This window comes from Biomphalaria glabrata, chromosome 12 (genome assembly GCF_947242115.1).
Source record: "Biomphalaria glabrata chromosome 12, xgBioGlab47.1, whole genome shotgun sequence".
Lineage (NCBI taxonomy): Eukaryota > Metazoa > Mollusca > Gastropoda > Planorbidae > Biomphalaria > Biomphalaria glabrata.
The window spans coordinates 36,464,468-36,491,170 of NC_074722.1; the positions used below are offsets into that span (position 1 = coordinate 36,464,468).

At 34.5% G+C, this 26,703-nt stretch overlaps 1 protein-coding gene across 2 annotated transcripts in view; it reads left to right on the forward strand.

Moving 5' to 3' along the window:
* The window catches only part of LOC106060696 (protein hobbit-like), a 64,473-nt gene that overhangs the window by 33,716 nt on the left and 4,054 nt on the right, over positions 1 to 26,703 (forward strand). Inside the window, exons 32-56 of one of the 2 annotated variants that reach the window (XM_056007188.1) lie at positions 614 to 707; positions 1,066 to 1,212; positions 1,353 to 1,444; positions 2,777 to 2,882; positions 3,698 to 3,835; positions 4,681 to 4,739; positions 5,028 to 5,091; positions 5,844 to 6,032; positions 10,338 to 10,505; positions 13,029 to 13,107; positions 13,903 to 14,069; positions 14,941 to 15,126; positions 16,025 to 16,141; positions 17,191 to 17,277; positions 18,131 to 18,196; positions 18,850 to 18,947; positions 19,256 to 19,327; positions 19,445 to 19,525; positions 20,561 to 20,613; positions 21,456 to 21,570; positions 22,207 to 22,303; positions 23,173 to 23,260; positions 24,290 to 24,418; positions 24,818 to 24,966; positions 26,609 to 26,680. In XM_056007188.1, the coding sequence (XP_055863163.1) occupies positions 614 to 707; positions 1,066 to 1,212; positions 1,353 to 1,444; positions 2,777 to 2,882; positions 3,698 to 3,835; positions 4,681 to 4,739; positions 5,028 to 5,091; positions 5,844 to 6,032; positions 10,338 to 10,505; positions 13,029 to 13,107; positions 13,903 to 14,069; positions 14,941 to 15,126; positions 16,025 to 16,141; positions 17,191 to 17,277; positions 18,131 to 18,196; positions 18,850 to 18,947; positions 19,256 to 19,327; positions 19,445 to 19,525; positions 20,561 to 20,613; positions 21,456 to 21,570; positions 22,207 to 22,303; positions 23,173 to 23,260; positions 24,290 to 24,418; positions 24,818 to 24,966; positions 26,609 to 26,680 (2,713 nt within the window). The remainder of the gene's footprint in view (positions 1 to 613; positions 708 to 1,065; positions 1,213 to 1,352; positions 1,445 to 2,776; positions 2,883 to 3,697; positions 3,836 to 4,680; positions 4,740 to 5,027; positions 5,092 to 5,843; positions 6,033 to 10,337; positions 10,506 to 13,028; positions 13,108 to 13,902; positions 14,070 to 14,940; positions 15,127 to 16,024; positions 16,142 to 17,190; positions 17,278 to 18,130; positions 18,197 to 18,849; positions 18,948 to 19,255; positions 19,328 to 19,444; positions 19,526 to 20,560; positions 20,614 to 21,455; positions 21,571 to 22,206; positions 22,304 to 23,172; positions 23,261 to 24,289; positions 24,419 to 24,817; positions 24,967 to 26,608; positions 26,681 to 26,703) is intronic. The other variant, XM_056007189.1, reaches the window with a different exon arrangement.

Sequence of the window (26,703 nt, forward strand, 5' to 3'; positions counted from 1 at the left end):
ATTATTAAATAAAATAAACAAAGAAAATAAAGAAATTTAAATGTAAATCACACATTAAGCACAAATTGAAGCCAAACAATTTAAACAGTAGCAAATAAACCCCAGCTGTAGATCTAGATCTACTACTTGACCAGACCTGAACTATTCTAAACCGAACTACATCTAAACCTAACAACAAATCATAAACAGCAGCCTTAAGGCAGCAGTGACCAAATCACTACAGCAATTTCAATTTTAACATCAGCTAGCAACTTTAGAACTTTGTTTTGTTTGCTAAGTCAAACACAAATATCAAGAAAAAAATAAAAAGTAGGAGAACAGCAATAATTAGCAGAAGTTAATTTTCTACACCGCACTAGCATATATATATATATATAAAACAACTAGATTACATTTATCCTAGCACTAGCCTATACAAATAACAAATAAAAATATACAAAACTAGATCCTGGAGTGCCAGTACAAGATATTCAGTGACAGTAAGTTTTCATAAAATTAAACTATTGAACATAGTATGCTAATATAAGGCACTCTCTCTTATTTTGAGACTCACTAATTATTATGCTTGTGTAACTACTAATGTAACTCTAAAGTAGAACATCGTGTATCTCAGAGTTGGTTTGGAGTGGCTGTGTCTCGGGGATGCCAATGATCACCATGCTGTGATGCCCTGTGCCCCAGACAAAGTACCAGACTTTTCACTAGAGGTAGGAACATTTCCTTTGCTTCATTTTATTTGTTGACGTATCATTCAGTTTAATGTTCTTACAGCACATTTATTGCAGGTCTATTTTAAGAGTATTTAGACATTTCTAAATCTTGTTATTATGTCTGTTATGTTGTGCCTACAATATGTTTGTTAATTGCACTGTATAAATGAAATTGTAATTATTATTAATCTTATTAAATTATTGTTCTTCCAATTGTAAAACTTTAAATTCCAGAAAAATCAATCTGTCACATTTTTATAAGATCATTATTTATATATTTGAAAAGTTTTCAATAAATCAATCATGTATTAATTCTCCATTAAAACAATTCTATTTTGATATTTATTCCTTTCAGGAGCATGATTCTTTTCGGGCTTTTAGATCGCAGTATTTAAACCTTGACCTAAGCCTAAAAACACGCCCAGTTGCAGACAACCTTTTAGATATACCATCATGTCCAGAGCTCTATGCCAGTACTCTTCGTTTTTTGGAGAAAATAAGGGTACTTAAAATTTACATAAAGTACATATATTTCCATAAATATTTATTAAATTTGTGTAATTTTTAGTTTTAATTTATAGTTGTTTCATTTAGCTATTAATGTCCAGTTTCAAATATCATCATAAGTTCTCTTTTTTATAGAATTGCATGTTCAGTGTGACAAGGCCAGTAAGAAGGGGGAAATTATTTGGAGTAGTCACCCCTAGAAAACTCCAGCTTACAAGACATTACAAGTTAGTTCATTCAGTTCTTCTGTTGTTTATCTCTTGATATATCTGAAGGTATAAACAAAACCTTTTGATGCTTAGATGGTCAGCAATACAACTAAGGAAAACTCTCGGCATAAATTAATTTAAAATTAAAAGAAAAAAAAAAGTAAATCATTGAATGGCATTGTTGGCCTCCTTCAGATGTAGAACATCTAGGGCTCATCTCATAGATCACTTTTTTTCATGTGACTGTAAGGTTTTATACTAGAGAGACATTCTTGTCCACGAAATACAGGGGTAAAGGTGACATTTGCTCTGGTTGTAGAGGAACCCATTGTTTATTTGGCTCGCTTTTCTTCCAGAGCAGACACCAATGCTTTTTCGCTGCCCATGGCTTTCTTTGACACAATTTCTCCACATAGTGCGATTTAGGGCTATGTCTTCCCATTAGTCAACATCAGTGTTCACTGCTTTGAGGTCCTGTTTGATTACATTTGAGTTCCTGTTTGATTACATTTGAGGTCCTGTTTGATTACATTTGAGTTCCTGTTTGATTGCATCTCCACACTGGAGGTGGAGGAGACAAGTTTTTCGTGTTGTAGCCAGTCGCAGGTTGCAGATAGAAGATGACCTTAGGGATTCATTCATCCTCTATATAGTGGACATAACAACTTGAATGCATTGGCATTAGAATGATATCATTTTTTGTTAACTGTTTCTTACCGTTTCAGTCCTACAAACCCTTTTTCAATTTCTTGCAGACTAGTAGACGCACTGTTCTAAAGTGTGAGGTCCACTTATCTCTTTGGTTGTGGACAAACCTTTTGATGCTTAACCTGTTGAGATAACACCATGTAGAGCTAATGTGTTCACCCAATGAATCCAACATTCTGTCAGTTGGGAGGAATGAAAATTAAATAAGATAAAAGAAAGCCTTTAGTTTATCCGATAGTTTGACTTTCTGGAAGTTTCTTGGTTAAATCCTTAATTTGTATGACTTTCCAGAAGTTGGTTTGATCTTAAAATTTTAGACTTTCAAGTAGTTTTTGGTTTATCTTGGGAATGACTTGCACCTGACTGATCATGTGACTCTATACCAGACATAATTTTCCTTCTCAAACTTTTCAATGACTATAGTATATGTGACTTAGTGTGTAGCTAGCACAATATATACACACATTGCCAAATATCTGGTATCTATTTGGATAGGTGCATAAGAACATTTATTTATCATAGTAGCTATCCACATTTACTATTGTCAATGGATTCAAAACTCTGTATTTGTACTAGTTTTAAATTACATAGTCTTTACTGATATAGTTATTGTTCTTCCCATTGCAAATCTTACAATTCCAGAAAGATCAAACTGTCGGTTGACTTCCACAAGTTTGCCATATGTCACTGGATGTCAAATGCCAAAGAGCACGGAGCAGAACTTGTCTCAGATTCTTTTGTGCTTCAGGTGAGTCACATGACCTACAAGGTGGCCAACAAATTTGTCTAGTCATTCTAAGGGAGTTAACTTTTGTGTACCATAAACTAAGAGTGCTATAAAAAAAAGTCAGTAAGTCAGTTTGAAGGATGCAAAGAATATCTTATTAATCCTGTTAGCTATCCCGTGTTTGGACTTTTAATATAATTTAATGCTCAAAGTTTTCTTTTAGAGAATGTCTTTAGTAATGAGACACCTGCTATATGTTAATAATATCACCCTGTGCTTTGCAAGGCTAATCTCATTTATCTTGATGCTTAGATAAAATGACTTGATTCTAAGCTGCAGTTTATGGTAGTAAAAAGTCACCATCAGAAAGACTAACAACTTTTATGTTTAATTTCCTTCAATTAATTGAAGGCTTTGAACCCAGGACCTTCCCAATCTAGTTGTACACTTTGTTACTTTATCCCATCCTTATTTATTGCTAAAACTTTTCTTCCTCTAAGTTTCTGTTACTAAGAACCTTTTTTATTGTGACTGACAGTGTAGCAGTAAAAAAAAAATATTGCCAAATATCAAATGTTAAATAGTAAAAGAAGAATAAAAAAAAACAGTTCTTAGCTTAGAATTGAAAATATAAAAGTTTTGTTTCTGAAACAATCCAGTCTTAACTATAGCATTCATACTTTGGTTGTGTGTTTTTATTCATACTTTGGTTGTGTGTTTTGTTTAAATGAGCTCTTCTCTTCATTTCACCATATTGTGCTCTCCATTTACCACTGTTTCCTTCTTGTGATTTCTTTTAATACTTTTTAAAACTTTCGTCTACTTGGTTGGACCAGATGTGCAATCGTTTGACTTTAGTTCCCATAGAGGATGGCTTGCTGCATCGACCACAGGCCAACTGGAACATAAAGTATTTAAAGTGTCACCTGGGGCCAACTCGTATTTACTTGTGTAAAAATAAAGGGAAAGATGAGGTGAGTGCCCTAGTGTTTTCTGACTCGCGCTCTCTATTAACTCTTTCTTTCCGTAATTATTTTGCAAGTTCCGATGAAATTATTCATTTTGCTCATTTGTGTTTCTCTACCCTTAATAACTTTTTTTATATGTAATCAGGAAATGTTATATTAGGTACATAATTACAGAACAATGCATGCTCTGTTTATATAACACAAATTAAAGTTTATGAAATCAAAATTTAATTTAGTTTAATGGGGTCAAATCAAAGTTGGTATCGTCAGTTAGGAGAGAAAGAGTTAAATTTCTTTCACTTTAACATTTGTTAAACTGTTACTGAATAGTAAGTGACCAAAGTGTTGGCTGAACAATGATTTAACTTAAACTAAATTCTAGTCTCTCAATTTATTTAAAATGTTTAAATCAAATAACAGTCATCACTTTATTTATTTACATTGTGCAAATGTAGGGCACTTGACTAATGAACAGTCTCAAGTTTTTCTATTCAGGATTTCAAAATGCTCTTGTCTCTACCCAGCTTTATTGCCAGTTGTTTGTGGGGGCCACATGATACCCTTGTTAACCAACAACCTCAGAAATTAATGAGTTTCATATCAACCTCTTCATGCAGTGGTTTTGCAACCAGGGTGTAAAGGGTTAATTACCATATGGGGCCCACTTTATACTTTCAAAAGTTATAACTGGATCGAATATAAAAACACTTGTAAAAAAAGTACCTGAAACGGAATGTCTCCCTGTATATGTATTGATAATGACAGGATGACTCAACGTATGGAGACGGGGTGGGTTGGAACTGTGCTCACTTTTTTTTTTTACTAATTGAACTGTTGAATGTTTTCATCAGACTGTCACGTCATCCCCGGGCCCAGCTCCTGACCGCAGTTTCTTTCTCAGCGTCACTAAGTAAGTTTGTTCACTTCACCCCGTGTTTTTTTTCTCTTACCGCTTATTACAGTCAAACTGAAAAGACATACATGTTTTTAAAATTAAATTGACATTAATAAATCATGGCAATATTTTTGTAGCTCATCATGATACATGTTTTCAATGGACTTGTGAATATTTTAAAGTTTTAAAAACAACCCCCTGTTTTCATATCAAACAAAACTGTTAAGACTAAATATTATGCTTCAAAACTGAAGCTGTGTATGCTGCTGTTGTATATTGACAAGTGCATTTTTTGCATTCTAGGATCAGCTATCAGAGGGCAGATAGAAAAACTAAAACTGGAAATAAAGAAGAGGAACTGGAACAGGTGAGTTAAAGCAGTTTAGGGTTAAATAAAAGATTCACCAAAGTTTCTTTAAGTCCCAAAGAAAAGTTCTTGCAGAAGGCAGGTGCAGAAGCCGAAAAAAACAAAAAACTTAAATAGACCCCCAGTCTGCATTACATGTGACAAAATATTAACAGATATTGACTGATTAAAGCAGTGAAATATTCAACGTTTATAAAAGCAGTAAAATTTTCAAACTTTAAAATAGCAGTAAAACATTCTAACTTTGTAATAGCAGTGCAACATTTAATCTTTATAATAGGAGTAAAACATTTAAACTTTATAACAGCAGTGAAACATTCATACTTTATAACAGCAGTGAAACATTCAAACTTTATAATAGAAGTAAAACATTCAATCTTTATAATAGTAATAAAACATTCAAACTTTATAATAGCAGTAAAACATTCAAACATGATTTTCATTGCCCTAGCTATCCTGTTATTAGTGTCTTTACCCAGAAAAAAACACTATTGGAGATGTTGAATCCAAGATTACAAAAATGGTCAACTATGTTCTCAATATAATGGCTGCTTGGTCGTGCGGTTTGCATGCTGGACTGTTGTTCAGATTTATTGATGGTCCCGGGTTCAAACCCTGCCCGCTCCCATCCCCCGTCGTCCTGCGGGAGGTTTGGACTAGGAAGTAATTATCTTCAACTCTGAAGGAACATCCGAAACATGTAAAACATTTTACAAACATTTTTTATTTTATATATTTATTTATTTTTTCAGAGGATGCCCACTCACAGTGTATCAATCCATGAGATGCGTGGAGCCTGGAACCAGTTCAACCGGACAGTGGTGATGAACCTGTATGACAGCTATATGAGGGCCAAGGCCCTGAGGCGGAACCTCTCCTCGGAGGCTCTCAAAGGGTTTAGGGTGGAGTCTACCGCTAATGTAACGGTTAGCTCGCTGCATGTATGTTTCCTTTTAACTTCTTTCTCTAGGCTGTGCTCAGTGTGTCTTTATAGCTTTTAGCAGTCTATAGCAGTCAGTTGTTTTTTTTAAAACATATATCATGTTGTATTTTTATTACTCAGTTTTTCTCCATCTTGTAAAATAATTGATTACTAATATGTCTTGATTGATTAGACTCCTCAAAGTTTATTTAATTGCAATATTGGACCAAACTTTTTAGCTCAATATCTTAACAATTATTTATAAAGCTAAATACATAATCTCCATGCAATTTATGTTTGTATGACTTGGCCAACAAGATCAGATATTAAAGTGTTTTTCATGGCATAATTTTAAAAAATCTGGGATTGTCCAGATTCAGTATTAGAAACAGTTTGAAGAAGATTTTAAATCTATTTTAGGTTCAATAATTTCAATTTTACAATGTCTGTAAAAATTTCAGAACATTCCCTTGTTTTTATTTCATTCACTTATCTGCTACTAAAGAGGTGATGGTAGAGATATTGGTTTGGTTTTTAGTGAACAGATGAATCTGTTAAATGTAGTTTGATGGAACAAGTTAATGTTTAGATAAGCTTTGTTTTATAGTTTTAAAGACGGAGTTCTTCCCCTTTAGATAAGCTTTGTTTTATAGTTTTAAAGACGGAGTTCTTCCCCTTTAGATAAGCTTTGTTTTATAGTTTTAAAGACGGAGTTCTTCCCCTTTAGATAAGCTTGGTTTTATAGTTTTAAAGACGGTGTTCTTCCCCTTTAGATAAGCTTTGTTTTATAGTTTTAAAGACGGAGTTCTTCCCCTTTAGATAAGCTTTGTTTTATAGTTTTAAAGACAGAGTTCTTCCCCTTTAGATAAGCTTTGTTTTATAGTTTTAAAGACTGAGTTCTTCCCCTTTTAGATAAGCTTTGTTTTATAGTTTTTAAAGACGAGTTCTTCCCCTTTAGATAAGCTTTGTTTTATTAGTTTTAAAGACAGGAGTTCTTCCCCTTTAGATAAGCTTTGTTTTATAGTTTTAAAGACGGAGTTCTTCCCCTTTAGATAAGCCTTTGTTTTATAGTTTTAAAGACGGAGTTCTTCCCCTTTAGATAAGCTTTGTTTTATAGTTTTAAAGACGGAGTTCTTCCCTTTAGATAAGCTTTGTTTTATAGTTTTAAAGACGGAGTTCTTCCCCTTTAGATAAGCTTTGTTTTATAGTTTTAAAGACGGAGTTCTTCCCTTTAGATAAGCTTTGTTTTATAGTTTTAAAGACGGAGTTCTTCCCCTTTAGATAAGCTTTGTTTTATAGTTTTAAAGACGGAGTTCTTCCCCTTTAGATAAGCTTTGTTTTATAGTTTTAAAGACGGAGTTCTTCCCCTTTAGATAAGCTTTGTTTTATAGTTTTAAAGACGGAGTTCTTCCCCTTTAGATAAGCTTTGTTTATAGTTTTAAAGACGGAGTTCTTCCCCTTTAGATAAGCTTTGTTTTATAGTTTTAAAGACGGAGTTCTTCCCCTTTAGATAAGCTTTGTTTTATAGTTTTTAAAGACGGAGTTCTTCCCCTTTAGATAAGCTTTGTTTTATAGTTTTAAAGACGGAGTTCTTCCCCTTTAGATAAGCTTTGTTTTATAGTTTTAAAGACGGAGTTCTTCCCCTTTAGATAAGCTTTGTTTTATAGTTTTAAAGACAGAGTTCTTCCCTTTAGATAAGCTTTGTTTTATAGTTTTAAAGACGAGTTCTTCCCCTTTAGATAAGCTTTGTTTTATAGTTTTAAAGACGAGTTCTTCCCCTTTAGATAAGCTTTGTTTTATAGTTTTAAGGACAGAGTTCTTTCCTTTAGATAAGCTTTGTTTTATAGTTTTAAAGACAGAGTTCTTCCCCTTTAGATAAGCTTTGTTTTATAGTTTTAAAGACAGAGTTCTTCCCCTTTAGATAAGCTTTGTTTTATAGTTTTAAAGACAGAGTTCTTCCCCTTTAGATAAGCTTTGTTTTATAGTTTTAAGGACAGAGTTCTTTTCCTTTAGATAAGCTTGGTTTTATAGTTTTAAAGACAGAGTTCTTCCCCTTTAGATAAGCTTTGTTTTATAGTTTTAAAGACAGAGTTCTTCCCCTTTAGATAAGCTTTGTTTTATAGTTTTAAAGACAGAGTTCTTCCCCTTTAGATAAGCTTTGTTTTATAGTTTTAAAGACAGAGTTCTTCCCCTTTAGATAAGCTTTGTTTTATAGTTTTAAAGACAGAGTTCTTCCCCTTTAGATAAGCTTTGTTTTATAGTTTTAAAGACAGAGTTCTTCCCCTTTAGATAAGCTTTGTTTTATAGTTTTAAAGACAGAGTTCTTCCCCTTTAGATAAGCTTTGTTTTATAGTTTTAAAGACAGAGTTCTTCCCCTTTAGATAAGCTTTGTTTTATAGTTTTAAAGACAGAGTTCTTCCCCTTTAGATAAGCTTTGTTTTATAGTTTTAAAGACAGAGTTCTTCCCCTTTAGATAAGCTTTGTTTTATAGTTTTAAGGACAGAGTTCTTTTCCTTTAGATAAGCTTGGTTTTATAGTTTTAAAGACAGAGTTCTTCCCCTTTAGATAAGCTTTGTTTTATAGTTTTAAAGACAGAGTTCTTCCCCTTTAGATAAGCTTTGTTTTATAGTTTTAAAGACAGAGTTCTTCCCCTTTAGATAAGCTTTGTTTTATAGTTTTAAAGACAGAGTTCTTCCCCTTTAGATAAGCTTTGTTTTATAGTTTTAAGGACAGAGTTCTTTTCCTTTAGATAAGCTTGGTTTTATAGTTTTAAAGACAGAGTTCTTCCCCTTTAGATAAGCTTTGTTTTATAGTTTTAAAGACAGAGTTCTTCCCCTTTAGATAAGCTTTGTTTTATAGTTTTAAAGACAGAGTTCTTCCCCTTTAGATAAGCTTTGTTTTATAGTTTTAAAGACAGAGTTCTTCCCCTTTAGATAAGCTTTGTTTTATAGTTTTAAAGACAGAGTTCTTCCCCTTTAGATAAGCTTTGTTTTATAGTTTTAAAGACAGAGTTCTTCCCCTTTAGATAAGCTTTGTTTTATAGTTTTAAAGACAGAGTTCTTCCCCTTTAGATAAGCTTTGTTTTATAGTTTTAAAGACAGAGTTCTTCCCCTTTAGATAAGCTTTGTTTTATAGTTTTAAAGACAGAGTTCTTCCCCTTTAGATAAGCTTTGTTTTATAGTTTTAAAGACAGAGTTCTTCCCCTTTAGATAAGCTTTGTTTTATAGTTTTAAAGACAGAGTTCTTCCCCTTTAGATAAGCTTTGTTTTATAGTTTTAAAGACAGAGTTCTTCCCCTTTAGATAAGCTTTGTTTTATAGTTTTAAAGACAGAGTTCTTCCCCTTTAGATAAGCTTGGCTTTATAGTTTTAAAGACAGAGTTCTTCCCCTTTAGATAAGCTTGGTTTTATAGTTTTAAAGACAGAGTTCTTCCCCTTTAGATAAGCTTTGTTTTATAGTTTTAAAGACAGAGTTCTTCCCCTTTAGATAAGCTTGGCTTTATAGTTTTAAAGACGGAGTTCTTCCCCTTTAGATAAGCTTTGTTTTGCTTTGCTTCTAACTTTCTCTTTCAACTTATTTCTTTGACATGTTTCCAAAGTCTTTTGGAAATAATCTAACTTTCCTTTAATATATTCCCATTGTAATATCTCTGGCTTCGATGTTCTCTGTGTGTATTTGTTCTAGAGCTGATAGAAGATTTATATTCGTTATAAATATGTAGTCTATACCATTTATATTTATACTTTGAAAAATTAATTTATTCTTACAGATTTGTATTAATCATAAATTTTATATTTCTCAAATATAATATTTATGCTACCAAAAATTTATAAGGCGTAAATGATAAATTGTTTTCGTGCGACTAGTTTTTTGCTTTCTGTTGCTTTGTAACTGTGTTGATGAAGTCTTTTTGATATTAACTACCATTAGAATTTCAGATGTTAGCGATAAATGTTTAAGTAAGTTAAGTTCCCCTTTCAGACCATGCGGTCTATAGGGCAGATAATGTAAAGGTCATATGTTTCTTTGGCTCCTGGTTAATGAGGGTGTTATGTGGCCAGCACAATATGACCAACTGCCTTACTTTTCCCCAACTAATGTAAGGTACTCATTTGAGCTGGATGGACTCAGAAGTGCCCTAAAGATCCTGAAATTAAAAAATCCCAGTCTACACCAGGATGCAAACCTGGGACCCCTGTTATGGAAGCTAAGCGCTTTACCACTCAGCCACTGCACCTCAAATAAACATAACTAAATAGCACAATTGTTTTTCTTATAAAGTGTTTGCCATCTGTTTGTCTAAAGTTTAAAATTTCAACCCACAGAAGAATCGTTCGTTCTCTCTGAGCAGCCCTGACGCCCCACCTCAGAGTACAGAATCGTTAGACATTGCCCCCAGCCCGCTGAGCCAGCTTCAGATGAGCCACGCCCACTCCATGTTGATGAAGCTAGTGTCTGAGTCTGACAGCAAGTCAGTGGCCTTTACGGAGGAGGTAGGTCTCTGCAAAGGTTATTTCTTGGTATCTCATTGTAGTGACCTAATAAAACTCTACAGGAAGACATGTCCTGATCCAATCTTTATTGTACAAGAATGACATGTACATGTTGATGAAGCTAGTGTCTGAGTCTGACAGCAAGTCAGTGGCCTTTACAGAGGAGGTAGGTCTCGGCAAAGGTTATTTCTTGGTATCTCATTGTAGTGACCTAATAAAACTCTACAGGAAGACATGTCCTGATCCAATCTTTATTGTACAAGAATGACATGTACATGTTGATGAAGCTAGTGTCTGAGTCTGACAGCAAGTCAGTGGCCTTTACAGAGGAGGTAGGTCTCGGCAAAGGTTATTTCTTGGTATCTCATTGTAGTGACCTAATAAAACTCTACAGGAAGACATGTCCTGATCCAATCTTTATTGTACAAGAATGACATGTACATGTTGATGAAGCTAGTGTCTGAGTCTGACAGCAAGTCAGTGGCCTTTACAGAGGAGGTAGGTCTCGGCAAAGGTTATTTCTTGGTATCTCATTGTAGTGACCTAATAAAACTCTACAGGAAGACATGTCCTGATCCAATCTTTATTGTACAAGAATGACATGTACATGTTGATGAAGCTAGTGTCTGAGTCTGACAGCAAGTCAGTGGCCTTTACAGAGGAGGTAGGTCTCGGCAAAGGTTATTTCTTGGTATCTCATTGTAGTGACCTAATAAAACTCTACAGGAAGACATGTCCTGATCCAATCTTTACTGTACAAGAATGACAAAACAGTTCTCAATAACACGGTACACACACACACACAAGCTGACCTGGACACCAAGACTTTTAGACACACCTGAACAGATCAGTTCACAACACACAAGAAACAAAAAATACACTACACTCATATAAATACACAACCTATAATGTCAACAGTACATAAAGTGTAAGACTAGAACAAAGCTGAGGCAAAAATATGTTCTGTATCTTAGTACTATAAGAAAACAGTAACTCTTGTCTTTCTAAGTGCTATTGAAATCTGGAAAAAGTTTCTTAAACTAGACAGATTAACCTAAATGTTAAAGATATTTTTTTTTTAAATGTACATATTTCGTAAGTTCCTTCAGAGTTGAAGATAATCTACTTCCTAGCCCAAACCACATGCTGGATGAAAGGGTATTGCAGAGGGCAGGGAATGAACCCAGGACCATTGTTATGACCAAAAACAGACCAGCCCAATACTTTATGACCATGAATCCTTATTAAAATGTATCACACTATTACTAAAATTGACCATCTAACTTTGTAAATTTGAATCGGCTGTAAATATAGAGAAGCTATGATAAAAAAAAATAGGTAAATATCTATAGAAACTCAAGAACAAAAATTAATTTTAAAAATATACAGACTTAATAAGAAAGATTGGCGAATGGCTTCCTGGTCATGTGGTATTTACTTCAGACTTTTGTCTTAATGGTCTTGAGTTCAAGTCTGCTTCATTTCCCTGTCATTTTGCAGGAGGTTTGGACTAGGATGTAATCATCTTGACTTTTGAAGGAACGCCAGAAGCTTGTCAACCAAACAAACAAAGAATTCTTAAAAGTTTCTGAAAATATCTGAAGCAGAGTTAATAATACAGTCACTAATGAGAACCATTTCAAATCTATGGTCATTCATTGCTTAATAGGAAAACACAAATATAACTTTAATAATGTTAAAACTACAGCTATTGTACTAAATTCATAATTTACATCTTTTTACTGTACTTAACATTGGTTGAAATTCTCTGCAGTCATATTATGGCTTGACAATCTGCACTAGTCCTTGAACAGAGTGAGATAGCACATATGTACAATGATAAAAACAACGCAAGTTACTGTTATACTACATATGTGAATTGGAAGTATTAGATAAATTGGGAGACTAATAAGACCTTATTTTTCCATCTAAAGAAATGATAATTATTTTTTTTTTTTTAAAGTAATATTAAGTTTATTTTTCATCAGTGTACTAGATACTTGCAATACTGAGCTGTTACGTTAATTTAAAAATCATAATGGAATGCCCCATATTGATTAAATAATTACAAATCAAATGATATTTTTGTACTAGAATTCCTTAATAAATATTTCACTTTGATAGTTTTTCAATATGCTGCCTCTTTTTGGAATTGTCAGCTTAAAAAAAAGAGACTAGAAAAAAATCATATAATAATTATCGCTTTTATATAGCACTACTTTCATGCTCATAGCATGCTCAGAGCGCTATGGTCCAATCTCATTTGTGGACCAGTTGGGGGGGGGGATGGAGGGGTATCTAGGGGTAGGTTTTCTGTGCTGCTTTTAGGCGCTCAGTAAACACAACTCTGCCTGAATCGGGTGTCGAACCTCGAGCCCCCCTTCATAGGTAGCCAAGACAAGCCAAGTTCAAGCGTACTTAGCCTCTAGACCACGCTTCCCATTTAATTCCATTAATTAATCTAATTCCATTTGGTTAGAGATTATTATGAAGCTGTATTTGACATTAGTTCTTACTGTCCAGCCCTCAGATAATAATGTAGATCAACTTCATGGACTTAGGGCGTGTAAACTGACTGATATACTACAGACTAATTGGCAGGGTAAGTTGCTAATTAAGTGATACAATTGGTTTTATTCCATTTATTTCAAGTAGTTGTTGTTTTAGTGGTTGACATTGTGTGACATGTGCACTAGTCAGTATACTACAGAATAAATAATAAATACAAAAACAAAACCTTATAGAATACTTAGACAGACACAAAGATAAAGGCACATTTCTTATTTCATATGCTAAGACATATTAGTACAAGTGCTCCTTCCCCCCTAGTGCTTTTAGAGCATGGAATGGGTTGCCTGAATCAGCCCGGAAAAACAATGACTTTGCTGTTTGGCACATAATTATCTATCTATACATTTTCAACTTGTAAAAATGTAACAGGTCTCACTCGCAAATATGGGGGGTAGTTAATTTTAAGCTCTTTGTTTCTTTGGCTGACGGACAATGTGGCCAGCACAACCACCAGTGGCCTTTACTTCCCCAACATGTCTTAGGTAACCATTAGAGTTGTGTGGATTCGGGGCCATCCTAAAAATCTGAAGTTCAAACTCCCAGTCTTCACTGGAACTCAAACTTGAGACCCCTTTGGTTCAGGAGACAAGAACTTAACCAATCAGCCACCAAGCTCCATTCTTTCCACTTGTTTATTTCTAAAGCCACTGTCATTGTATACATGTATACATTTTACACTGTGTTGACACTTTCTACATGTAGGAAATGTTTAGCCTTTCATTATTAACAAGACGTTGTCAGCAGTTGATGAGATTTCATTTTGTATATGCAAGTGATTCTTATTGTATCTCACATTGAAATTGTTTTGTTTTGTTTGATGGTGTAGTTGAGCTCCACAACAGCCAGGTCGTGGTCAAAGGTTGTGAAACACCTGGCTACGTGATTGTTAGTGCCGCCAGGGCGAAGATCACCTCCTACACGCACATGCCCATCTGGAGGAATGGTCAGCTGAGGTCAAAGTCTACCTGGAACGGGGATGTGGACTGCATGCAGGTAATGTGAACGTTTGGGTGGTCATTATTCCATTCAGTGGGCTGTTAAATATTTTACTAGTTGACTAGACACAGGTTATGGATGTTTAAACACAGTCTAGCCGTCATGTGTGACTCAGGTAATGGGTCAAGTGGAACTGACAAGGGGGGGGGGTTCTTGTCCTCCATGAGATGAGCCGTGGTTGTCTTATGACCAGAAGAGACTAGATGTTTAAAGACAGGGGATATATTTTTGTCTGTGTCTAATGTTTTATGGGAACATTATAATAAATAAAACCTTGCAATGGAAAACTAAGGGGTGAGAAATAAACAAAGTTTTTTGGTGTTTTTTTTTATTCTTTGTGAATTAAAAACTTTGACCAAGAATCTTTCAACTAGCATTGAAGTGAGGAAATTAAAATAAAAAGAACTGAGAATCTTTTACCCAAATATTAAGTCTAGTTGCATTTCATAACCAATGCTAGAAATGGTCATAATTGAGTCATTATACGACTATACATTTAATATATTGGATGGCTGCCTGGTCGTGCTGTATGCGCGCTGGACTGTCATTTGGTTTTCGATGGTCCAAGGTTTGCACCCTGCCCACTGCCATCTCCCGTTGGCCTGCGAGGAGTTTTGGGCAAGAATGTAGATTATCTTCAACTCTGTATTAACATCTGGAACATCTAAACTATTTATAAAACTGACACAAATATTGTATGATTGTACAATTAATACTACCACATCAGTGAAATGTGGACATTTACAAAACTTTTTATGTCTAAGCCAAAGAGATATTGAACTATAAGCACAACTATTGGTTTATTTAGTATCATGCCATGACAGTAATAACATATTCAACTGTTTGCACAATTTTTTGTTTTGTTTAGTACTATGCCACTGTGGATCCCAACAATAGCTATGAAAGGGACAACATTCCATGGCTGTCCAGGGAAAATGTCGAGGATAGAACCAACACTGACTTAACTGGCCTGCCTGAGATGATCAGCAGCGGTCAGTCTGTTGGCAGCGTAGTCAGCAGTGTGGTCACAGGAGTGAAGCCAACGTGTGAACAGGTGAGTTTGTTTTACAATGTATGCCACTACAGGATGCTATAAATTGTCAAAGTTGTTTTTATTGTTGTATGAATATAAACTGCTTTAGTTGTCTAGGGTTGAACTACAATGGTAAAAGTTGCGTAACAAGAAGTACTCTAAGTCAAGTACAACACATAAAAATATGTTGTTTAACCAATACATTAAAGATATGCTACAAAACTTATAAAGTCAAATAGAAGTCAGGAAAGACTTAACTGACACATAGTTTAACTCTTTCTATCCGTATTTATTTTTCCACGTTTTGAAGGCATTCTTCATTTTGCTCATTACTATTTCACTACCCCTGTTATGATTGGGCTTCAATAGCTTGGTTGTTTGTTATCAGAAAATGTTGCATTTGGTATAGAATTAAAGGGAAATGCATGCTCTTTTTATATAATTCAGTCAAGTTTAAAAAACTAAACATGTTTTTAATTTAATGAGGTCAAAATCAACGATGGTATCGTTGATAAGGAGAGTAAGAGTTAAGCTGAGAAGAGTTTCGGTAGGGGAAAGAAACATATGGTGGCTGTCCAGCCAACCAATCAATGCAAACAAGTAGGCTCATCTTTGAGTCTGAAGGTTAATGAGGAATGCAGTATTTCCCATGGGTACGCAGGCCCAACTACGACCTACATATTTTGCCAAACCCAGCGCATGCATAACCATTGTCTGCCGGTGGTCAATTTAGAGAAGAGATAGAGATAGTAGTATATACCAATCAACCAACTCTGAAGAAACAATGCCACATCTAGTGCACTGGTCACCTTATACTCACTTTTGTCCTTATTATTAGCTGCTTGTCCCATTTGAAATTCATTCTCTACTTGTACTTTAACTAGAAGCCTTCATCTTGAGTTTATTCCCTATGACCTAGAATGCATCAGCAGACACAGTACAGCTTCAGAGGATCATCTACAGGTGTAGCTGCAAGTTCTTCTATGCCAACTATGGAGACGTGGATCCTAACAGTCTGCCAGAAGTGCCACTGCCTGTAAGTTTACAGTGTCATTCAATTCATCTGTGCCTAAAGGCAGCACGGAAAACTCCTAGATACCCCCTCCCCCCCCCCCCCCCCAACTTGTCCACAAATGAGATTGGACCATAGCGCTTGAGCATGCTATAAGCATGACAGTAGCGCTATATAAAAGCTATAAATATATATCTGTTTAGACGTGTCATGCCTCATTTTCTTTGGTTTAGAAAAACTAGATTGCGTTGAAAATCAGATCAACATAACTGCAGGAATGGCAAAAGGCTGGTTCATAAACTTGTTGGTTATTATTTTAAGAAACAGAAGATTTAGCACCTACATGGTCAAAGCTTTAAGAACTATTGTTACTTTTTCCTCTTTAACCTTTACCAATCCCTTAGGCTGTTGAACGGTTGGGGCACCACGCAAGATCTGTTGACCATCTTTCTCCATTCTACTCTGTCTTTTGCCTTGGATAGAATTTTTTTCAATAACAATCTCCTCCATTCTTTTATGTTGTTTTCCCATCACTTTGTCTTTCTGCCTCTTCATCTTTTTCCTGGTACTGTTCCCTGAAGGAAGGTTTTTGTGAGCCATGAGAACATTGTAATATGGCCATATTACGCTTTTATTTTTGCTAAAATGTTTTTAAAGTGTATTATTTAATTCATTCTTTGTTCATATATAGACTGTCTAGGATTGAATTGATAGAGACTGTTAGAATAGATAATAAGAACCAAGGTATCAATGAACTTAATAAGAACTAATGTATCAATGAACTTAATAAGAACTAATGTATCAATGAATTTAATAAGAACCAATGTATCAATGAACTTAAAAAAGAACCAATGTATCAATGAATTTAATAGGAACCAAGGTATCAATTAATTTAATAAGAACCAATGTATCAATTAATTTATAAGAACCAATGTATCAATCAATTCAATAAGAACCAATGTACCTATGAACTTGTTTATAGCAATATTTTATATATATACCTGGCCAATGGTAGAGCGTTGCTGTAATGTTTGAGTGAAGTGTGAACTAACTCTGCATCTCTCTGTCCCCAGCCAGCAGAAGACAGTGTGATGAGCGTTGAAGAAGGTGTGGATACATTTACATTGTTACATGAAAGTGTTTATGCCTACTCCAATCCTGTGAGTTTACTTCTCTATAGATAGATATCAGCTTATTGAAATTTTGTTTATCTTATCTAATAAATTATACATGTTCCTTCTTAACAAAAGATAATTATGCCCTACATGTATCAATGTCTCAATCTAGTTGTGCATGCTAATTAGAGACTTAAACTCTGCTAAGTCATTGGTTTTCCTGGCTGATTCATGCAACCTGTTCCATCTTTAATGGCACTAGCAAAGAAGTAGCACTTGTACAAATTTGTCCTAGCATATGAAATAAGAAATATGCCTTTATCTTTGTCTGGGTATTTTAATAGGTTCTAGTGTTTTATGTGTATTGCTGCTTTACTTTTTAGTCTTCTGCCCTGAAGTGTCTCTGATTTTACTAATGATGTTATTCTAGTCAAATGAGAATATTCATTTTAAGCCTATCCTGCTGTGTGGGCTTTGTTATTCCAACCATATCTGATGCCCAGGCATTCATCTCATTTCTTTGAAGGGATCCATAGTTGTTTCACAACTGAAAGAGGCCCTATAACATTAAAGCTTGGCTGTTTCTCTATTTAGAAAATTTAGTTTGTGTTTTTAGTCCATCAAAGAGTTAGAAAAAGTTAGAAATGTAGACACATTTTTCTAGAATGTGTTTTTTTTTCAGGACCACTGTTTTGTTTTTTTCTACTTCCCCAAATGGTTTTGTCTTCAAATCCTGACACTGTTATTAGAGGGATAGGTTTTTTTATTAAGTTTTGCTAAGTTTTTTATCTTGATTTTTCTGCCAGGCCTGCTTTGTACGTTTGGTTCTACTTCAGCAATGTGACTGTCTGTGCTGGTAGATCTTGGAATAACATTTTCTTTTTTTTTTTTCTTCTAGCTGCAGTTCTCCGTCATCATGGACATAGTCAACAATTTATTACTCTATGTGGAACCCAAGAAAAAGGTGATGAGTTTAACATAGAAATAATGGAGATGGGCAGGTAGAAATGTATGGTGGTCCAGTAGGCTTTGGTGGAGTTTTGTTAACAAAATTTCAAGTCAATTTTATTTGGTTACAACAAAAACAGTTCAGTTTGAAATAAATTGATTATCAATACTATTTAGATAGCACTTTAAAATGAATACAAGTTCAGTTTCAGTCATTTAATTATCTAGCTTTCAACTAATTGCTTTCATAAAACACTGGACAATTTTGTATTAGCACATTTATTATTATTATTATTTTTTTTTTTTTGTGGTGTTGGCTTAGTAGTGACAAAATGTAGCAAAGTGACGGCAACATTTAGCAAAGTGATGGTAGTAGATCTTAGTTTTTTTTAGCTAAATGCTAAGAAAATGTAGCTAAGAGATGACCTAAAGTACTAAAGTGATGACATCATTTAGCTAATTGCTAAGAAAGTGAATCAAAATGATGGCACAATGTAGCTAAGTGATGATACTGTATCTTAGTGATGACCTAGTTTCCTTTTTATTTAATTGCTGCTAAAATGTAGCCAAGTGATAACAAGTTTTTTTCTAGTTTTGATCTAATGTAGCTGGTGATGAAAATACACCTTAGTGATGACATAATGCAGCTAACTGATGTTTTGTTTACAGGCAGCTAGTGACCGTTTACAAAACATGAGGTTTAAACTCCAACTCAACAGAGACGAGGACCAGAAAACGCCCATTTTACAGTTACAAGAAATTGTCAGGTAGGGAGGCTGGCATAGATAGTTTTTTTTGAATACGATTGAGAGGGGGAATAGCTTGAGCTTTTTAAAATGTATTATTGTTGATGTTTTTATACAACTAAATACATTTCTAGTTAATTATTTCCTGTATGATTCTTTGTTTTAAGATACATTTTAAATATACCATTTTGAATAAATTTTTATCTGTTTATCTAGTATTTTTTACACCATTTATCACTTCTAATTGGCATTATGTGTTTGTCTGAGAAGTTGTATACACACATAAATATATATATATAGTGCATTGTCATATGTGTTTGTCTTCATAGAGAGAAGGTGGAGGAATTAAGAATGCTGGAAAAAGAATATTATTTGGCCAAAACAAAAGATGATGAAGAAAGGTTTGCCTATTTTTTTAATATGTTTTCATTACTGAAAGAATTTATGAGAAGAATATCTAGTGAATCTATTTCCATATCAGCAACATATTTCATTGAAACATTTGAATTTGTTTTCAGAATGGAACTTTTAGAAAAAGAGATGGATGAGCTAAAAAACTGGATTGGATTAAAAAATGAAGAGCTTGGCATGAGAATCAGGTTAGTGACTGTTCCACATGGGGCATGTGAAAAGTAATCATTGGCTGGATTGCATTGATCCCAAAATGTTTCAGCTCATTTTGATGGGTGTCTCTCTCTTTATAGTATTGTCATATTGGGACGTATACACAACTGGAAAAACTGCAGTTAAAAAAAAGTTAAATGCAGAAGTAAAACTCTGAATTCAAACCTCTGCTGCCTTGCAGTTAAACCCAAACACGGGAAAGGCTTCGGGAGTCAACCCTGAAGAAAAAAAAAAACAGGCAACGTATATGCAGTTTGAAGCATACTGTGCTACACCCTAGTGCAGGGGTTCTGAATCTGAACCTGTGGGTCGCGACCCCCCTTGGGGGTCGATTGACGATTTGCCAGGGGTCGCCAAAGACCATCGAAAAACTGGATTGTTTTGTCTATTCTTCTATTCCTGTGTGTGTGTGTGCAGGGGGGGGGTCGCGTCAAAGTGGGCAATTGTTAAAAGGGGTCGCCGAGCTGAAAAGGTTGAGAACCGCTGCCCTGGTAGAACCTCTTTTGGCTAGGTCAGCTTCTTAGAGAGAGAGATGGGGGGGGGACTGCTGTGTGGGCAGCATCGTTCTGACCACAACTAATGCCCAGGCATTCATCTCATTTCATTGGGACTGATGGAGGCCATAGAAATGCAACAGATGGTTTGCACTAACAAACGTATTAATCAATGCTACATGTCATAGACTATTATCTTCATGTACAAGGATGAAATGCATAAAGTCTATTAGTTTAAGATTCATTTTTGTAGACACTTGTTACATCATAATATTTAAGCATTGAATGATAAGTCAAACTTATAATGCCATACAACACAGTGAAAATAGCTTGCACTCTTTAGCTAAAAGAACTGCTTTTGTCTTCTTGGACTTTGTTTATTTTAGTTGTATGTTTTTTTTATTGTTTTTTTTTATTTAAGTTGTTTTTGATATTTCTTTGTTTATTTTGGTTGCATGTTGTTATTTCCTCTTGGTTTCTGTTGAGTTGAAATGTTTTTGTTATTTCTTCTCCCAGCTGTTACAATGAGAGTCAGCTTCAAGTCAAAGCTCAAATGAAAATGGAGAAAGGTAAGAACTAATGTTACTGAGCCATTTTCAGAAATCAGGATGAAAGTGTTGTAATTCTACATAAGGTCATGTCTTAGAAGAAGTTTCTTAGATAAATAAGAAGTTAAACAAAGAGTGTAGTCAGGTGTTATGACTTTACCTTGGAAAAAAAACACTTTTTTTTTAAATTATTGTTATTTTTCTTAATTAACATATTTTAAAAAATTATGAATTTCAAAGATCTGTTAGTTTTTATCTATGAGCTCTCTGTCTGGACCTAGCCCACAGCTTGGTGCTATAAATAAACCCATGTTCCTGAGAGTATCATTGTAGTCATGTGTTTGTAATAAAGACATTTAAATTTTGTTAAAAATAGTTAAAATGTTTCTCTTGCAAAGTATTGTTTCTTGGTATTCATCTGAATTATTTCACGTAAATTTGTATTTCATTATCTTGGCCTTTTTAAAAATTATATTTACACAGTAACAGTGGGGCAGAGGTTAGAAGTTTTGCTATTCATTCATTGTACATAACTTAAAGAGACACCTTAGAGCAGTGTTTCCCAAACTGTGTTCCTTGGCTCCCTACTGTTCTGCAAGGCCTTAAAAGGAGATCCACGAATTACTGGAATAATTAACTAGTAGGCCACCATGTGATTTAATCTAATAAAAACTAAGCAAAGTGTTCTGCTAAATACTTAGAATGTGCAAAGTTTTCCATTATGGAAAAAGACTTTAGAGTATTAAATGAAACTGTGAAACGAGTATGTGTTACATATGTAACATTTATAATGTTACATTCTTAATGTTACATTCATAGTGTTCTATTCATAATGATACAGTTGTGTTTGTTCTAAATTGTAGCCCAGCATGCACAAGTGGTTAAAAGGAATGAAGTTTGTTTCAAGTATGCCAAGTGGCGCATGACAGAAAGAGATGGCCACTGCGGTATAGCTGAGCTGGAGCTTCGTAACTTTGTGTAAATATTTTTTTTTTTTAGTATTTAATTAACTTATTTACTTTGAATAGCTGGTTAAATGATAATAATAATTATTATTATCCTTGAGGCGATTTCTCATATATTTATGCACTACACATAGCAATACATTACAAGCTTATTAAATATAAGGTTTTACCATAGTTTCATGTAAAGTTTATTCAGAAAGCTTAATTTTATTCAATGATTTTATTGCTAAGGGAACAAAGAAGTTTTTGTGTCTGTTTTTTATACTTAAACTATTTTGTGTAGGCTGACACTGCGCCCACCCCTTTTAAAACTGTAAACCATATCCTCTTTGAATGCCCCTCCCTAATCCACCTTAGGCAGACCCTACTTCCACTACAGCCCAACATAACCAACACCCTGTATGGCAGTGCTGAACAACTGAAGAAAACAGCACACTTTTTTTCCTTGGCACAGTCTGCAAAAGAGCTCACAGCTCAGCAGCAATAAAGCTGGCTAGAAGAAGAAGATACTTAAACTATTAATAGCTTTCTTAAGAATGTTCAGGTGTCCAGGTGCGGTCTGTTTATTGCCAATGATTAGCTGAATCATTTTGTTAGCATACTTTATAGGAAAGTCTAAACTTACCTGTCCACACTTCCTGTTGTTTAGGTACACTAAAGTCAATAGAGATGACGATACGTGGACACACCAGCTGGAGCTGACCTGGGTCAAAGTGGAGAATTTATTAACAGACAACTTTTACCAGGTCAGATTTGAGGTTAATGAACAATAGAAGTTATAATTGCATACAAGCTGAACCTCTTGGTCAGACTGCATACAGATCTTTTTCCAGGAACTTAATTATAAAGGAAGGCTCGGTGATGAGTGTTAAAGCATTTTGCTTCCGAACCAGAGAGTCCCGGTTTCAAATCCTGGTGAAGATTGGAATTTTAATTTCAGGATCTTCGGGGCACCACTGAGTCCACCGAGCTCTTAAGGGCACCTGACATAAGTTGGGAAAAGTATAGGATGGTTGGTCATTATGCTGACTACATGACACCCTCAATAACCATAGGCCACAAAAACATATAACCTTTACATCATCTGCCCAAAAATCCGTAAGGCCTGAAAGGGGAGACCATTTGCAGAGATTTTAGGCTTTTTATTGATAAGTTTTGTTTTACAGCAAGTGTAAGCTTTATTGTTGGTGTCATTTATTTTAAAGGGAAACTCTGATGGTTTTTCAAATTTGAGATAATGACATATTTAATTTCTGCATAAAAAGTTGTAATAGTAAACATTATACTGTTGTTGTTTTTTGTTTAGATGCTGTGAAACAATTATATTTAATAAATTAGATAGTAAATTCTTCACATCTAAAAAGTAAAAAAAACAGGATTTTTATGGGATTTTTGCTTTTAGGGTATGCCTACATCATTCTCCTCAACCATACTGAAAGCAGATCTAGATCTAACCAATCACATCGCTTCATTCTTTCAGTGATTTTTAATACTTATATAGGAACTACTTTAATTTATGGATAGTTCTTACAGTGCTAAGTTCAAAACATTTTAAATTCTTGAATTCAGTGGGTTTCTAACAAAAAAAAAAGTAAGGTTGTTTTTTTTTCTCCAGAAAGTTTTGGTGCCCAAAGATCCCCAGGGCCAAGAAGGTGAGAACAGACAGATGGCTTTGAGGATTACATGCACTGAGAGATCTCCAGGTAAGTGGAGGTGTTTTTTTCTCTTCAATTCTCTTTGCTGATTATTTGTTTTTAATTCCATGACACATACAAATACAGAGTTCATTGAGTTGTAGTTTGGTAGTTAGTTCGATGGAGTGTGTGAAGGCTTTAAGCACAGTGAGAAAAAGAAATCCAGTATGGGATTTATGGCTAAGTGTCACAAGCTGAAATCACAACTAATTCCAAACTTAAACTGAGTTGTGTGTTTGCTGAGCATCAAAAGACAGCACAGAAACCTTCTCTCTGATACTTCCAAACATCATTAAAAAGATTGAACATCAATTTTAAAAAGATTGAACATCAATTTTAAAAAGATTGAACATCAATTTTGAAAAGATTGAACATCAATTTTGAAAAGATTGAATATCAATTTTAAAAAAGATTGAACATCAATTTTAAAAAGATTGAACATCAATTTTGAAAAGATTGAATATCAATTTTAAAAAAGATTGAACATCAATTAATAAGATTGAGCAAGACTGCTCTGAGAATGCTTGACCTTCACCTATCTCCCTTAGTCATTTGGAGCGTTGGTCACCACACATGATCTGTTGACTGTCTTAATCAATTCTTCTCTGTCTTTTGCCCTGGACAGAATCTATTTTCAATGTCAGGTCTGTCCATTCTTTTATGTTACCATTGCTTTCTCTGTCTGCCTCTTATTCTTTTTCCTGGCACTGTTCCCTAGAGGAAGAGCTTTGCGAGCCCCGAAGACCTTGTGAGCATTCTATGACATGAAGAATCCATCCATCCCAGTGGCGCTACAGCCCATGGAGGGCTCTGGCCTGCTTATGATTTGAAGAATGCACTTTACAAAAGCAATTTTAAAAAAATAATTAAATTTATATTTTTAGTTAGTGTAAGACACTGCTTAGCCACCTGTTAATGCCAACACTGCTCGAGTACATAAAAAAAATGTCTTATAAAATGCATTATGTTATGTTGACAAATAGTGGATCCCTAGACTGTACTGTATATGAGGTCTCACTTTGTCTCCAATTGTTTCAGTTGGCGGCATTCCGGTAAAGGAACACTTTGAAGTCAACGTGGCCCCTATACAGATACAGATGACGTACCAGTTCTACAAGGCCATCATGGAGTTTTTCTTTCCTGACAAGAATGTCGACATGGACGATGGTAAGAGATCTCAGTTTGTGTGTGAGGGCGAGGGCAAGTGTGTTATTGGCTCGGGTTGTTATTTATCTATATTTTTAGAAGACACAAAATTAAGTTCTACACATTTTAATGATTCAAAGAAAAAAAAGTTTATTCTTAGCAAACAGGGGAAACTACTCTCTCATTTTGTAATGTGTATTTGAGATAGAATTTCATTCACTGACACGCCAGTCCATTCTTCGATGCTGTCTTCCCATCACTTCCTGTCTTTTTCTTTTTTTTTTCCTGGTACCGTTCCCTGAAGGAAGGTCTTTATGAGCCCTGAGGACCTTGTGATGTGGCCAAAGAGTTTGAGTTTATCTTTATGAACATAAAATTCAACCGCTCTTTATATAAATTCTTCTCTCGTTTGTGTCTCAGAGGATGAGTTGGACATGAAACAGAAGAAAGAGAAGAAGAACAATAAGAAAGACAAAGAGAAGAAGAAAGAGAAGGGAGAAGAATTGGAAAAGAACTCCTTGAGATCTGCTGCGTCATTCAGCAGTGCAGACGACATCAACAAAATGAGAGTGGGCTTCTCTTTATTTTTTACATACAAGATTTCATTAATATTATCTTATACAGACACATCTTAGTGTTAGCTGGCTTAAGTACATTAAAGTGTTGTAGCATCCAAGTGTTAGCTAGTTTATAGCATCCAAGTGTTAGCTAGTTTATAACATCCAAGTGTTAGCTAGTTTATAGCATCCAAGTGTTAGCTAGTTTATAGCATCCAAGTGTTAGCTAGTTTATAACATCCAAGTGTTAGCTAGTTTATAACATCCAAGTGTTAGCTAGTTTATAACATCCAAGTGTTAGCTAGTTTATAACATCCAAGTGTTAGCTAGTTTATAACATCCAAGTGTTAGCTAGTTTATAACATTCAAGTGTTAGCTAGTTTATAGCATCCAAGTGTTAGCTAGTTTATATAACATCCAAGTGTTAGCTAGTTTATTATATCCAAGTGTTAGCTAGTTTATAACATCCAAGTGTTAGCTAGTTTATAACATCCAAGTGTTAGCTAGTTTATAGCATCCAAGTGTTAGCTAGTTTATAGCATCCAAGTGTTAGCTAGTTTATAGCATCCAAGTGTTAGCTAGTTTATAACATCCAAGTGTTAGCTAGTTTATAACATCCAAGTGTTAGCTAGTTTATAACATCCTATTGTTAGCTAGTTTATAACATCCTAGTGTTAGCTAGTTTATAACATCCAAGTGTTAGCTAGTTTATAACATCCAAGTGTTAGCTAGTTTATAACATCCAAGTGTTAGCTAGTTTATAACATCCAAGTGTTAGCTAGTTTATAACATCCAAGTGTTAGCTAGTTTATAACATCCAAGTGTTAGCTAGTTTACAATATCATTGTGTTGCTGGATTAAGCACATCAAAAAGTTAGCTAGTTTATAACACCAGTAATAACTAACTTAATCACATCAAAGAGTTAGCTAGTTTATAACACCAGTAATAACTAACTTAAGCACATCAAAGAGTTAGCTAGTTTATAACACCAGTAATAACTAACTTAATCACATCAGTTAGCTAGTTTATAACACCAGTAATAACTAACTTAAGCACATCAGTTAGCTAGTTTATAACACCAGTAATAACTAACTTAAGCACATCAAAGAGTTAGCTAGTTTATAACACCAGTAATAACTAACTTAATCACATCAGTTAGCTAGTTTATAACACCAGTAATAACTAACTTAAGCACATCAAAGTGTTTGGTTTTTAAGATGAATAAACTTAAGTCAATTTAGATACTTGATCTTATAACTGCTTTAAGTAAAAGATGTGTCATAGTTTAGAATTCATGTTGAACTAGTTATCATTGTTGCTGAAACTGATATTTCTAAAATATCCTCCTCCTAATGTGTAAGTTCCTCCTGCGCTGCCTTCACTCTCACCCTCCTGGCGTTGCAAGTTCTTTGCGTCTTGGAACTGTATGATTTGAGTGGCATATAACTAGGTGTCTAAACCAATTCATATTTTTGTTGGGTCGCAAATTTAATTCCAGTTCTCGCTCTCTGTAATAAGCATCTCATTTTCTTTAAAAAATCATATTCAAACTATTGTGTTATTTCTCTTGTGGTTTACTGTAAGACTTTTGTGTTTTCCTCTTGTTGTTTACTGTAAGACCCTTGTTACTAAACTACACATTTATTTTGATAGGAAAGAGCTGCCAAGAACAATACATTCTTGTATGTGAAGATTCCAGAAGTTGTGGCCAGAGTGAGTTACAAGGTCAGTAGAACAGAAATCTAGCA